This window comes from Phyllostomus discolor, chromosome 10, assembly GCF_004126475.2.
Source record: "Phyllostomus discolor isolate MPI-MPIP mPhyDis1 chromosome 10, mPhyDis1.pri.v3, whole genome shotgun sequence".
NCBI classification, from domain to species: Eukaryota; Metazoa; Chordata; class Mammalia; order Chiroptera; family Phyllostomidae; genus Phyllostomus; species Phyllostomus discolor.
Genome location: NC_040912.2, coordinates 32250113 through 32263022, shown reverse-complemented (window position 1 = coordinate 32263022; position 12910 = coordinate 32250113). Strand labels below are relative to the sequence as shown.

General features: G+C 40.9%; 1 protein-coding gene across 1 annotated transcript in view; it reads left to right on the top strand.

The window, feature by feature from the left end:
* The first annotated feature begins 3726 nt into the window (after nucleotides 1-3726).
* CDK14 (cyclin dependent kinase 14) overlaps nucleotides 3727-12910 on the top strand; it is a 546733-nt gene continuing 537549 nt past the window's right edge. Inside the window, exons 1-2 of the mRNA XM_028525494.2 lie at nucleotides 3727-4275; nucleotides 10980-11011. Coding sequence (XP_028381295.1) covers nucleotides 4185-4275; nucleotides 10980-11011 — 123 coding nt within the window. The 5' untranslated portion in view covers nucleotides 3727-4184. The remainder of the gene's footprint in view (nucleotides 4276-10979; nucleotides 11012-12910) is intronic.

Below are 12910 nucleotides of genomic sequence, written 5' to 3'. Positions count from 1 at the left end.
TGATTTCTGTAAATGTAAAAGGACACGAATTAGAACTAGGCAGAGGATGGCGGATAGAAGAGGGAGGGGAGAAACGAGGGGAGGCTGTGTCCATCTGAATGTGAGTACAACGGCTTAGAGTGTTTCCTGCAACTTTCCATTTTCCTCCCTTTTTGATTTTAACTTGTTCTTTGTCAAAAAATAAGGAGGAGGAGGAGGAACACTTAAGACTGGAAATTATCTGACAGTTGGAACATACAAGTTGGTGAGAGGAGTTTTGGATTCCATGTCACTCACTGGAAAACTGGTATAGGTCACTTAATCCTGTGCTGCTTCAGTTCCTGGATGTGGTCAAACAGGAGAATATCTGATCCCAAAAATAATTGACTCGGGTGACTAGAATTCTAAGAGGATATTTAATTACGTAATTTCCACCACTTTAATAATGAAACCTCAACTCTATGTCTTAATCTTTAACTGTCTATGCTTTGGCTAAATTCTAAAAATTTACATTAGTAAATAAATGTTTTTTCTCTTTAACTTCATTTTCCAACTCTATTCTCCATATTCTTATCATCCTTGTTTCACGGATTTCTTATTTCCTGATAATATCTTTTCATATTGTTTCAGGTCAGTAAATCTGCCTCTGATTCTAACCAAATCCTCTCCCTGTTTCATCTGATTTCGATTAGGGTCCCTTCCATTGAAACTTACTGCCAGCATATTAGCCTACTATTTTTCTTAAGTGGATAAGACCCATTTATAATAAAACCACAATTTATGTATTACATTGCACATAGTTTTTTGTCTCTCTCCTTTGTGTATTAATTACTCTTTACTAATGTACCTACTTTTTAGTACACAAGCTAAAAGAGGAGCAATTTAACCATTTAAGTCAGAATCAGAATTTTGCCGCTATGACTGGTCATATAGTTCAAGCCCCTTATTTTAAAGATAAGAAAGTGGGTAAGTCACTTACTTGTCTAAGGCCATACAATACTTGGCAATAAAGTGGGGATGAGAACTCATGAACCTGGGTCTCCAGCTACTGTTTCTACTACTTCAGGCCTAATTAATACATGTGTATGCTCTAATTGATGAATTGGATTAAGGTCAACCCATGCTGAGTATGTCCCTAGGTAAGCTTGTCTGTATTCAGACACTGCACCTTTCATTCAGGCCAGCCAAAACCTTGTGAACCAGAAGTTCAGATGGAGACCTGCCTCTGATCCTTCTTCCCACTGAAGATACACATGCCATATGGATGCTGGATAGTCATCTGGGTTTCTGAGGACAACATCTCACTTGTCAGTAGCAGCAGCACTACATTCTACATTCATTTGACAAACATTCGATTCACACCCATTGTGAAACCTGGGTATTGTACCTTTTGTGTCATACAGAGCGTCCCTGCCCTCAGGGACCTTGCAATCTAAGATGAAGGCAAGTGTGAAACAACTGTATCAAGAGTTGAGTCCTGTAACATAAGAATACATATTTTTAAAAAATCCACTTAGAATTTTCTCCTTTGTTATCACACTTCTTTGCAAAACCAGTCATTTTAACATATAATCAACAAAGGAAGCAGATAAGCATCATGGGAAGTTGGTTATTCACAATTGCCAGAGTTTACCTAGTCCATTACTACCAGCTGTTTCTTCTGCCAGATAAAGTGTTGTAATTTGGTGAAGTATTTTTGGAGGTGAGAGAGCTGAAGTTTTGGAGTGAGGCAGGTAAAACTAAAGTAAATATTTTTTAATGTTTTAAATTAGTACTTCTATTATTATAAGCAATGCATTCTTTGGGTAAAACATTCAAATGAAACCTAAAGGTTCAAAGGCCAAAGAAAATGTTCTTCCTATTCTGGGTATGCACACTTAACAGAATTCTGGCTTTTTTCCGCTCATAAATTTCCTATGCATATAGAAACATATACATGTATATTTTTGTTCGCACAAAAATGTACTTAATGATAAAGGGTTTTTTTTTCACTTACCCTAGATATCTTTATACATTGGTATATATTGAGCTATCTCATTTTTACAAATGTTTGCTTATTATGCCTTTGTATGCATATATCATAATTTATTTAAGCAAAGGTTGACCTTTTAAAGATTTGTAAATACTAAATACTGGGGAGATAAAACAGAGGAATATATGTATACATATAGCCATTTTCAGAGTAAATAAAGAACAGCCACAGACATATACTAGTCAGAGTTTACTAAATTAATGACTATTTCTTTATCTTTGTTGACTCTTAGAACCTATCAATAATTTGATTGGTTGCTTTTGTCTTCATTCTTAGCTGCTGATAGCTTTCTCCCTAACCAACCTGAGGAAGTGATAAAAGTGAAACTTTTTCTGCCTGAGGCCACACTTAGTGCTGTCTGTAATATCCAGATATGGTCACCAGTAACCAACATCCCTGCATTTGAACTCATTGACTTCCTGGCAATTCCCCACCCTCCAGGGCTCCCACTTGGCTTGGCTTCCGGTCTTTTAGCTGTAATCTATCAAAACCCTATAATATGCTCAGTACTGAGAACAAATCTGAGTTCTGCCTCACAATATAAGGAAGGCGGGGGGCTAGTTTTTGTTTTAAGATAAAGATCTATTAACAAAACACAAACTCCCCAAAACTTCCTTTAAACCAAACTGCATTGTCACATGTTCACAGGCTCTTGTTGCACAGCCAGATGACTCAAGATTACTAAATTTCTATTCATAAGGAGTTTGCTGGCCCCAAATCAACATATTCAGGCCCTCCCCCATCTTCCTCCTCTCTCCCCTGGGAGACTGACATTTGGAACCCTCCTTTTAGTAGAATGAAGATGATGTGTGTTTGCTGCCTGAACTGTTTGTTCTGGTATTTTATAAAGCACCTCCTGCCTCCCCCCACCCTGACCCCCCTTTAAAGTTCATTTTTTTGAGTTGGGGTAAGAGGAGGTCAGAATCTTTCTGGACTCTAAATCTTCTAGTTTAGAAACATATTCTGAGCATGGGAAACTGACTAAGGACTTCTGTTTGCTCCTTACTGTAGAACTGAGTATTCATATCAGAAATCACTCACATCCACATTCCAATGTCTGTGGCTCAGTGTGACAGGGGATGAAGGACACAGTCCTAGCCCTGCCTTGCGGGGTTACAGTTGAAGCTTCCACTTTTGCTCTTGGCTCTAAACGGGCCCACCTTTCCCCTTGCATCTTCCACTTCCCAGCTTGCTTGGCAAAATCAAGGAAAAAAAAAAAAAGTCACCGTTAAGCCTGAGAGTATCCTTGAAGCCTTCCCACTCCCCCAGATGGGAGGCAGCAGAGGTGGCCACCTCCTTTTCCCCCCAAGTCCGCGCTCTTTTCACACGCGTTCGTGGCAGAGAGCAAACTGCTCAGATAAAACGATCCACACTCAGTTTCTTTCCTTTCGGTGGCCTCTCCACAGTCCCAGACGCGGTCACCAGGCGTGGACGCCTCCTAGCCCTGTGGGTTCACGGCCCTCCTAGGGCCGTCCGGATCCTCCAGTGAGGGCGGGGCTGCAGGGCCCCGGGAGGAGGGTGGGGGGCGGCCTGGAGGGGGCGCTGCGGGGACACCAGCGGGGCGGGGGAGGCCGCAGAGGACACGGGCTTAGAGTAGGGAGTCGAGGTCACCCCTGGGTCCCGCTCCTGCGGCCGTCGCCCGAAGGGAGGGAGGGCGGGGCGGGGGAGACGGCAGCAGGGGCGAGGAGGGCGGGGCCGGGCGGCAGTTCTACGCCTTGGCTCTTTCACCTGAGCGCCGGAAAGCTGCTGGGAATGCTCAGGTCCTAGCCCTGCGCCCTCGGAGACCCCAGGCTCCCGCACTTTGTCCCCCGCCCACCCCCCTCTTCGCCTCCGGCTGCACCGCCCCCACTGCCGGCGGAGCCGCTCCGGGTTACAAAGGAGGGAAAATGAGCCGGGCGGCGGCGGTGCTGTGCACAGCCACCACGGCCGCGGCGATCGTGGCCGCCCCCGGCACCACGTAGGACGCCCCCGCCTGCCCAGCGGTGGCACAGGCCTGAGCCGAGCCTGCAGCTCGCCGCTCGCCTCCCGAGCCCTGCGCGTCGCCTCCCGGCTGGAGGAGGAGGAGGAGGAGGTGGAGGAGGAGGAGGAGCCGCCTTCCCCGCGCCGCGCTCTCGTTGTCTGCGCTCCGCTCTGGACCAGTTTGGGGAAGTTGCTGTGGCCCGGTGTCGCCCAGATGTGCGATCTCATTGAACCGCAGCCGGCCGAGAAGATCGGCAAGATGAAGAAGTTGCGGAGAACTTTGTCAGAGAGTTTCAGTCGCATCGGTGAGTGGCGCGCTGCCCAGGGCACCTAACCCCGCGCCCCCGCGCCCGCTCGTTCAGCCCCGCGCTTCTAGCACCAGCGACGCCGTGGCCACCCGGGGCTCCCGTGGGGTGCACTGAGCTGCACACGTATGGTAGAGGGAACAGTGCCCGGGACCGGGGCGAGGGGCTGATGACGGAAAGGAGAGACACCCTTTTCTTTCAGGATGTGGGGTTTCATTTGTGGATGATCTTAAGCCTACAATTTGGGTTTCGTGTCCTCGACACTACGCTGAGGCTTTCGCGCCCGCAGGGGACAGGCGAAGTGACGCCCCGGCCCCAGACACACACGGGACTCTGCGGCCGCGTGGGCCAGTTATTTTTTCCGCGCAGTCTTTGGTATTGGGTGTTTAGTCAATAATTTAGCTTTGGAAATTGGCGAAACGTTCAGTTGTGTCTTGGTATTGTTTAACACAGCTAATCTAAAGAGAAGTGGGACAGATACCTTGGGACCTTTTGTTCGGCACTTCAGGTCCTCGAAAGCGAGATTTGGGTGTTCAGTCCCCAGGTCTCTGAATTTTTCCATTTGCTGCAGAGAAATGCGCGCCGTGAACTTGTCGGAACATTTAGGAATGTCTCTCAAACTTCCATTTATTAGAGCTCCGGGGCTATTGTCTTTCAACCAACCAAACAACTGACCAACAAATAAAAACCGACTGAGAAATGTTTAGGACATTTAAGAATAAATCCATGTGACAGATTTTAGCAGGGTGACAACAGGATCACGTGGACTGGGTTTGCTAGATCTCTAGGGTTGGCCTTAGAAAACCATTTTAAACTCTAAGACAGTGGCTACCACCTCTAGCATAACTTTCATACACACAGGTAACTGTCTTCTGCCAGAAAATAGTGCTGGCACTAAAAATAACCTCTTAGAGCCCCTAAGAAGCCTTCTAGCTTTTGTTTCATTTGTTTAACTTGTCATCATCGTTAATGAGGGCGTTAATGGAAATTAAGCAAAAGGTGCTTAATTCTTTAAAATAAAACCCTGGAGTGTGTGTGAGTATTGTAGTCATCCTTCTATCCATTTATTTAAAAATCATTGCATACGTGCATTGTAAAATATGCAAACTTTCTTCAAGTAAAAGAAAACATGGTCAGTGTTTAGTTTTCTTTTTTTTTTAACTTAAACTTTAGTATTAGGATACAAAATCTTACCCAAGATGACTGTATGGTTATGGTATGAAACCAGTATTTAGTCATTTTTACAGGTTAGGGATGCACATGAAGAGTCTGCACATTCTAATGAAGTTTTAAACCAAGAAGAGTGGAAGAGAAAGGTGTTGAGTTGGTGTTTATTATTCAGGAGGATGTTTCAGCCCCCTCACCCAGACTGTCCCAGAGTCGGTTCTGGAGTCCATTAAGCCCTGTTCTAAAACACATTTACTGTATATTTACTAATGCTAATGACTCTGTTGGAGCTCTTCCAGTTTTGTGTTAAATAATTCATTGCACTTGAATCTCAGTAAGAAACCAAGAACATTAATATAAAAATCCTTCTGTTTAAATAATTTCAAGAATTTGATCGGCCATCAGTAAAATTTGGGTTAACTACAGTGCTGTCAAACGGGGTATTATAGTTAATTGGACCTTCTAGGATCCTGAGATTTAGTGATGTGAAACTCCTTTTGAGTCTGACTCTTGTTAAAGTGTCTTCTAAGATCTATTATATTTTACTTCCTTCCAGAAACAGTACAGTGCAGTAAAACATAACTGGTGATTGTACTGATGAAGATCTTGATTCTGAACAGCAGCTCTCATTGTGGAATACTGTAAAAGGAGATAAAGAGATTTAAAGTGATTATGATTGAATATTAAGCTCGAGGCATTTACTAGAAGTAGCATTACAGAAATGTGAATCTTTGTTATCTATGTATTTTGTTGATGTTTTCTTTGCAAAATAAAAAGTCAGTGAAATCAATCTGATTACTTAAGGGTTTTGAAGGTCCTGGAGGCTGTTGAATTGAGGTTTACAATGGGATTATACAGTGCATAGATTAAGGGTATTGTGGACTGTGTGTCAGATGCACTTGGGATTTCTGGTGTTTCCACTTGGAACAGAGTGACCTTGGACAGGTCCCTCAACTTCTGAGCTTCAGGTATTTTTTTATGTGCAAATGATTTTTGCTATTGGCATTTAGTGAAATAATACATGTGAGGTCCTGTGTGGTATGTAATAAAGACTCAATAGATGTTCATAATATGTTAATATCATTTAAGATCATTATTCGTGATTGCATATTCCATCATACTGACGTAATTATCTTCTAAGTGGAAAGCAAGATAAGTAAGGGAAGAAGTGGCCACCGACTTTACAGTAGAGCCAGGCTGGAAATAGGATTGGTTTTAGAGTTGGGCTGGTCTGGGGTTGAGCCCATTTTTCTCTGCTTGCTGTGCACCTTGGGCAACTAGCAGAGTTTCTGTAAACCTCAGAGGTCTCGGTTGTAAACATTTTTTAAGGTTGTCTCGAAGATTAAATCAGATGAAGTACATAAAATATCTAGTGTAATATCTGTCATATGGTGGAAATCGTTGCTGGAGGCTTATTATTCTGTCCAGTTTTTTGTTTATCCCCTGTCTTCCTCCTTTCTTCATTGACACTTCAGGAGGAGATAAAAGAAGAAGTGCTTGCTCCTACTGAATAATCTAACATTACAATATATTCGTTCCCTTTAACTAATATGCGATGGCTTTTGAAGTAAACATAGCAATTTTATTTTGCTTTTTTAGTATGATTCAAAAGCGTACGAAAAAGTGTACAGTATTAATGTCTAGCCATAAGAAAATAAAGGCTATTTTTGAAAGTATGTGATATCTAATAAATGTTTATTAATAATTCTGACTATATAAAAGTGGCAATGCTAATGTGTAAATTATTCCTACATGAAAGGGCATGCCAGCTTGGTCACTGCCCACCTCAAATACAGCTAATCTGAGATCACTGTATTATAAAAGGTCTAATAAAACACACTGGCTTTCAAGGCATCGCACTCTAATTTATGACATCTGCCAGGGAGTGACTATTACACAGCTATGGTTCTTTTACAATATGGGGGTAATTGAATTTCAGAGTCATTCACTGATTTCAGTAGTATTTATGGTTTTCTGCTAAATCCATAGTGTCAGCCTGTGGACTTATTTAGAAATTACTACAGTTGTCCTGCTTTTTAAAAATTTAAGTTAGCATAAACAAAGACAAAATGGAATTTGCTAATTGTTCAAGACATTTATATTAAAATCTATTTCCTCTTTTTTTTTCTTTTTGAATATCAGCCTAGGAGGAGAAAAGCTTTCTGAAATATCTGGTGTAAGATTAAGGTCCAGGTGACATTTCTTCATATTCATTTGAATGCATTTCTTCACCTTTATTTGGATTTTTTTGAGAGAACAGAAGTTTATACTTTGTGATATATGAGATGAAACCCACGTATACCATTTCTTTAGAAGAGTTTTTGTGAGAACTGAGTCAAAGGAAGAGTCTGTGGTTAAATAAATTTTTAATTTTTAAAGAGTCAAATGAATTTTCGGGTTTGTAACCATGTGCCGTCAGTGTGTAATTCTAGAGGCCAGTTGTCACTGGATAAGTCCATCCTGTCAGAAAAGAGGACGGTAAGGTTGAAGGGTCAGATGAAATTTAACTGTTGTACCTCTCCCAATGTCATTTCAAAAGATTTTAATTTGAAAACTATGAAATGGAATTCACATCTAGGATCCTTTCATAGGAGAGAATAGTGTATGGCTTTCGTATGTCAAAACTTTCAAGTGCCTCGAAATGTAAGGTGTTATCTTTTTGCCATTGAGGTATCCTTGTGTAACTCATTTAATTCAACAAATAATTGTTGAGTACCTCCTATGTTCTAGATACTACTCTAGCTTTCAGATTCCATGACCATTGTTTCTGGTCCTTGTCCTCAGGACTTTGAGAAGACAGGCCAATGAATGAGATTGGCAATATGTATAGAGTAAAAAATGCTACCTTGAAGAATAGCGTGATTTGCTACTGAAGAACATAGGAGGGGCACCACTTTGAGCCTTGGTGAGATCATGGAAAGCTTTTTAGAGCAAGCAGTGTCTGAGCAGAGGACGGATTAGAATATCTGATTACCTTAAATGGTTTAATACATGCCCCTCTGTTAACCCAGAAGCATGTAATGTGCTTATTATTCCATGACATCCCTGAAGGCAATTGTGGGCTTACATTTGTGTGAAGGATTAATGACAGTCACGGAATGTAATAAAAGACAAGACGTTGTGTGCTTGTTTAGGTCATCAGTGACCTGATAAATATTTTGAAATGACACCTTTACTTGGCCTTTGTTGTTACTATTAACTGTTATTCAGGGCAATGATTCAGTATTTAGAAGAAACTGTGTAATGTGTCAGTCTAGTAATGGAGGGTTTCAATGAAGCGGTAGGTCTTAAAACATTCCTACCTCTAGTATCCAGGGTTTGAGAAAAGTGTAGTATCTGGGGGAGAGAGTTTGGCTTCTGCACTTACATCTTAGAAAATACACCTGCAATCCCCTCTTCTATTTCCTCCTTTTCTATTTACAGACCCCACTTCTTTATCTAGAATGTTGAAGGAATTGGCAGGACCTCAGGGGCAAGAAGAAAACAGTTCACTCTGAGTGTTGAAGACGTTCTAGCTTTCTGCTTTCTTCATCTCTCAACTTGAGGGTCTTCATTCCATATTTGCACTTCTCTAAGGGGTAGTATCAGCTGTGGCTTTTATTGGATACTTTGCTTAAGAAAAACCATGGCTAAATTTCCAGAACTTTTATCATGTCCAAAGTAAATATATGTAAGAGTTTGTATTGTGAATTATAAGCTTGCTGCTATTTGTCTCTTGTATGGTAGCCACATAATGTTTTCCATTCATCTTTGTTAAATATGGTAGGCTAATTGACTTTATATTTGGAGTCAATGATCTAATCATTTCTTATTCCAGAAAAATGTTGTTGTTGTTTTTTTAAGATGGACCCACTTGTCTATATTTACATAGGTCATTAATATTTTGTAGTGGAATCAGTAGTCAAGTATGTTAATTAAAGAAGGACAGGCTTTGGTTTGAGCGAGGGGTGTAGTCCAGCAAGACTGTTGACTGGTGCTTAAAGAGAGCCTCCCAGAGGACGAGTTTTACATTCTGAGTTAAAATTTAATGATTAAGAATGAACACTAACCATCAAAAACATCTAGGATCCTATATACTGGGTGTAGCAAAAGTAGGTTCACAGTTGTTTGTATGGAAAATAATACAATAATTAATAAAAATAATAAGAGAATATACTCTGTTTGTGTGCTCACAACTGTAAACCTACATTTTTTCCACCCTGTATTTCTATCATTTCTATCATTTTGATGGAAATAGGTAATTTTAGATTTAATGTAAGTTTAATCAAATATATAATAAAATATGTAATTGTATGTAAGAAAAGGCTGTCTTCTAATTTTCCACTGAGAAGAAATTGTTCTCAAATAAAGGAAGTAGGGAAATCTATTATAGATCAGTTTCTTAGGCAAAAGGAAGTGACTAAGAATTAAACTTTCAGAAACATTCTCTGTCCCTCAACCTGCCCTCATCCCCCTTGACGCACTCACCTCCACAACCACATACTTACTGATGTTTTAAAAAAGACAAATTTATAGTATGAAACAGGAAAAAATGATGTCTTTAAGATTGCTAGACTATATAATATAAACTTTGATACAATATTTCAGTTTAGGCCCATGACTTGTCTCAGAGCTCAATTGCCAAAATAATTTGCTTTCCCTTGCTTTTGTCAGAACGTTGCTTTCTCAGTAAGAGCTACCCAGGTACTTCTCAGTGGAGTGGAACTAACCGGTGTGTAGACCATAAATGCCTATGCACAATTCCATAAATTTGAAACATTTCTCCAATGAGTGGTTTCAGCTAATTTAGCTACTTTGTGCATTACCTTAGTGTGAAACATTCTAAGGAATTGAAGGACTTAAGGAACTCGGTGTTTGCCAGCTATTCATGAAATACTTTTTCTCTTTTCCAGTTCTGAAGCCATATACATTTAAAATAAATTTCGAGTATTTACTAGTTCCTATAAGATACTACAAATGTATTGCTTTCTGTGTTGATACTTTGTTATAAAATTTCTCATGTTAAAATGTTTGAGTTATGTCTCTGCAGTGCTGACTGTATATGCTGGGTCTTTTATCACCGTATTTAAACTTCTCTCAGTATGAAAATTTCATTCAGGGCACTGTGCAGAGTGGGGGCCACACTGTTGGTTTGGGAGGACCATATACCATGCATAATGATATGTGCTCAAAAACCGGAAGTTCAAGGGAAATTTCTTTAATATTACTTTTTGATTCTTTCATACTTCCATTTAAACATTTTCCTACTAAAGAAGATAAGGGGGAGATATGCATACTTCTTTTCCCTACTTGGGAGGACAGTATCATTTACATACCTGTGAGAGTGTTTCGCAAAGATGCATGCTGGGCAATTTTCTCTCTCATTTGCAGTTTTCATCTTTGTATTGTAACATTGTTATTCAGGTTGGGGTACACTTTTACTTTTGAAATGAAAACACCATACTGCTTTGGTATTCCTTCTGTTTTTTAGAACTTAGATACCTGGTCTCTTTGAGATGTTTCACAATAACTGTTTACTTTCCCTTTTTATTTTGCAGCTTTGAAGAAAGACGACACCACCTTTGACGAGGTAGGTTAAATTTCTTTATCTAATGTTAGATGTATTTAATTACTGTCAGGTCAAGTCAATAGGTGCCAACTTTGCACTTAGAAACAGAAAAATAAATGCCTTTAAAAAAACCCAACAAGGGATGATGTCCCTATAGTTACATCATACTGTTTTCTGATTTTAAATGCTTAGTCAAGTGAATGAACAGAAATATGTCTTTTTAAATTAACAGACACACAAAGGACACTGCAGGCCTCGGTGGTGTTGCCTTCTCAGTGGTGGCAGTGCTGCCCAGCCCAGGGCGATGCAGGCGCTCAGGACAGGCCTGGAGCTGGCAGGAGCCGGGCACCTCGGTTCCTCGGCTCCTCAGCTCCTCTCAGACCTCCTCTGAACCGGGGTGTGATGCGCTGTTGACGCCACAGGTCTTCTCTCAGACTCCCAGAGGAGGAGCTGACTTTTCCTGTTCTAGTTTTCCTATTCTTTGTATATCAGATCTGCCTTTATCTACCTGCTACAAAGTAGCAAAAAAACCCTGTTCAAGTCAGGCAGAGGTAATTAATAGCATTGTGAATGTGATTTTTCAATTGCACTCTTTCCTGAGTTTTTTCTGTATCAGTGGGAGTCACCAGAGAAATAATGTGTTTACAAAACGCTCTCAAGAGTGCTATAGAGTGGTGGTTCACTGTCGCCGTCCAAAGCCACAGTAATTGATCTGTGTTGTAAACTGGGCCACATGTGTATACATATTTATTGTGTGTTTATGTATGAACACAGATGTATCTACACAGTGTGCTTATCCTGAGGCCTAATGAAAGCGTAGAGTAGTTTGGTGTGATGATTTAACAGCTGTGGGATCCATGGGATATGCTACCTTTGCTGTAGTGCTTCAGAGAGGAAAGGACATTTGTGCTCACGGAAAGTCCCCTTGGCCCTGTGGCTGGTTGTGGTGCAGGGCAGGACCATCCAGGGAGAACCCGCTCAGACTGGGATTTCTGGGCGGGGCCAGCGTCCCTGGGCTCTCACGGTCTGCTGCTCTGTCAGCTGCACCTGTTCTTTTTCCGGGCCCAGCTCTGCGAAGCTGTGTGTCCTGGACTGCAGAGCAACTTCCCCTGCCAGCATTCCTGAAGCATCCTATGAAACTTAGTCACTCCAGGCCGGAAGCGATAGAGGAATCTGTTCTTGCCCATGTGTACCAGGTAATAATGATGGTTTCCCTAAACCTGCATTTCAGGAATTTCGGCAGTGTTAACCGAGATGTTGTTAGGAAAGCATTTTCTTTCTTCTCAGAAGAAACCAATGTGAGAATATTGGGTACCTTTTCTTTCTTTATAAAGAAAAGTCTCTCCTCCAATTATGGAGGTAATTTAAGATCACATAAAAAAGAAATATAAGGAAAAGGAGAAAGAAAAAATCTCCCAAATCCTATTATCCAGTTACAACCATTGTTGAAAGTTCTTGCTTGTTTCCTCATGTTAAAAAACAAGCAAAAAAAGAAACCAACCAAAAAACAAAAAAACAACCCATAGTCCACATATTATATCTTGCTTTTTTCCTTCTAACCTGTGACAAACATGTCATTTTCCTGTGTTTTTACAGATGACTTCTAATCATCATTAGGGATGTAAAAAAGCCCTCGTCTTGTTTAAATACCGTTGTTCACGATTGCATGTTCTTCTGTCCTGTGGCTGTGACACGTGGCTTTCAAAATCACCTGAGGCTGGAGCCTAGATGAAAGTTAACGATGAAGCTATCAAACCCACAACTACCCACCCACCCGCCATTACCCCTAAACCTCTGTACACTCAAAGTCTGGATTTTGTAATTTGAGGAAAATTTATCCATAGCTTTTACAGAGTGTTTTCCTTCCTCTCTACCACAAGAGGTTGCATAAATACCTCACATCAGTAGGTCTCTAGAAGA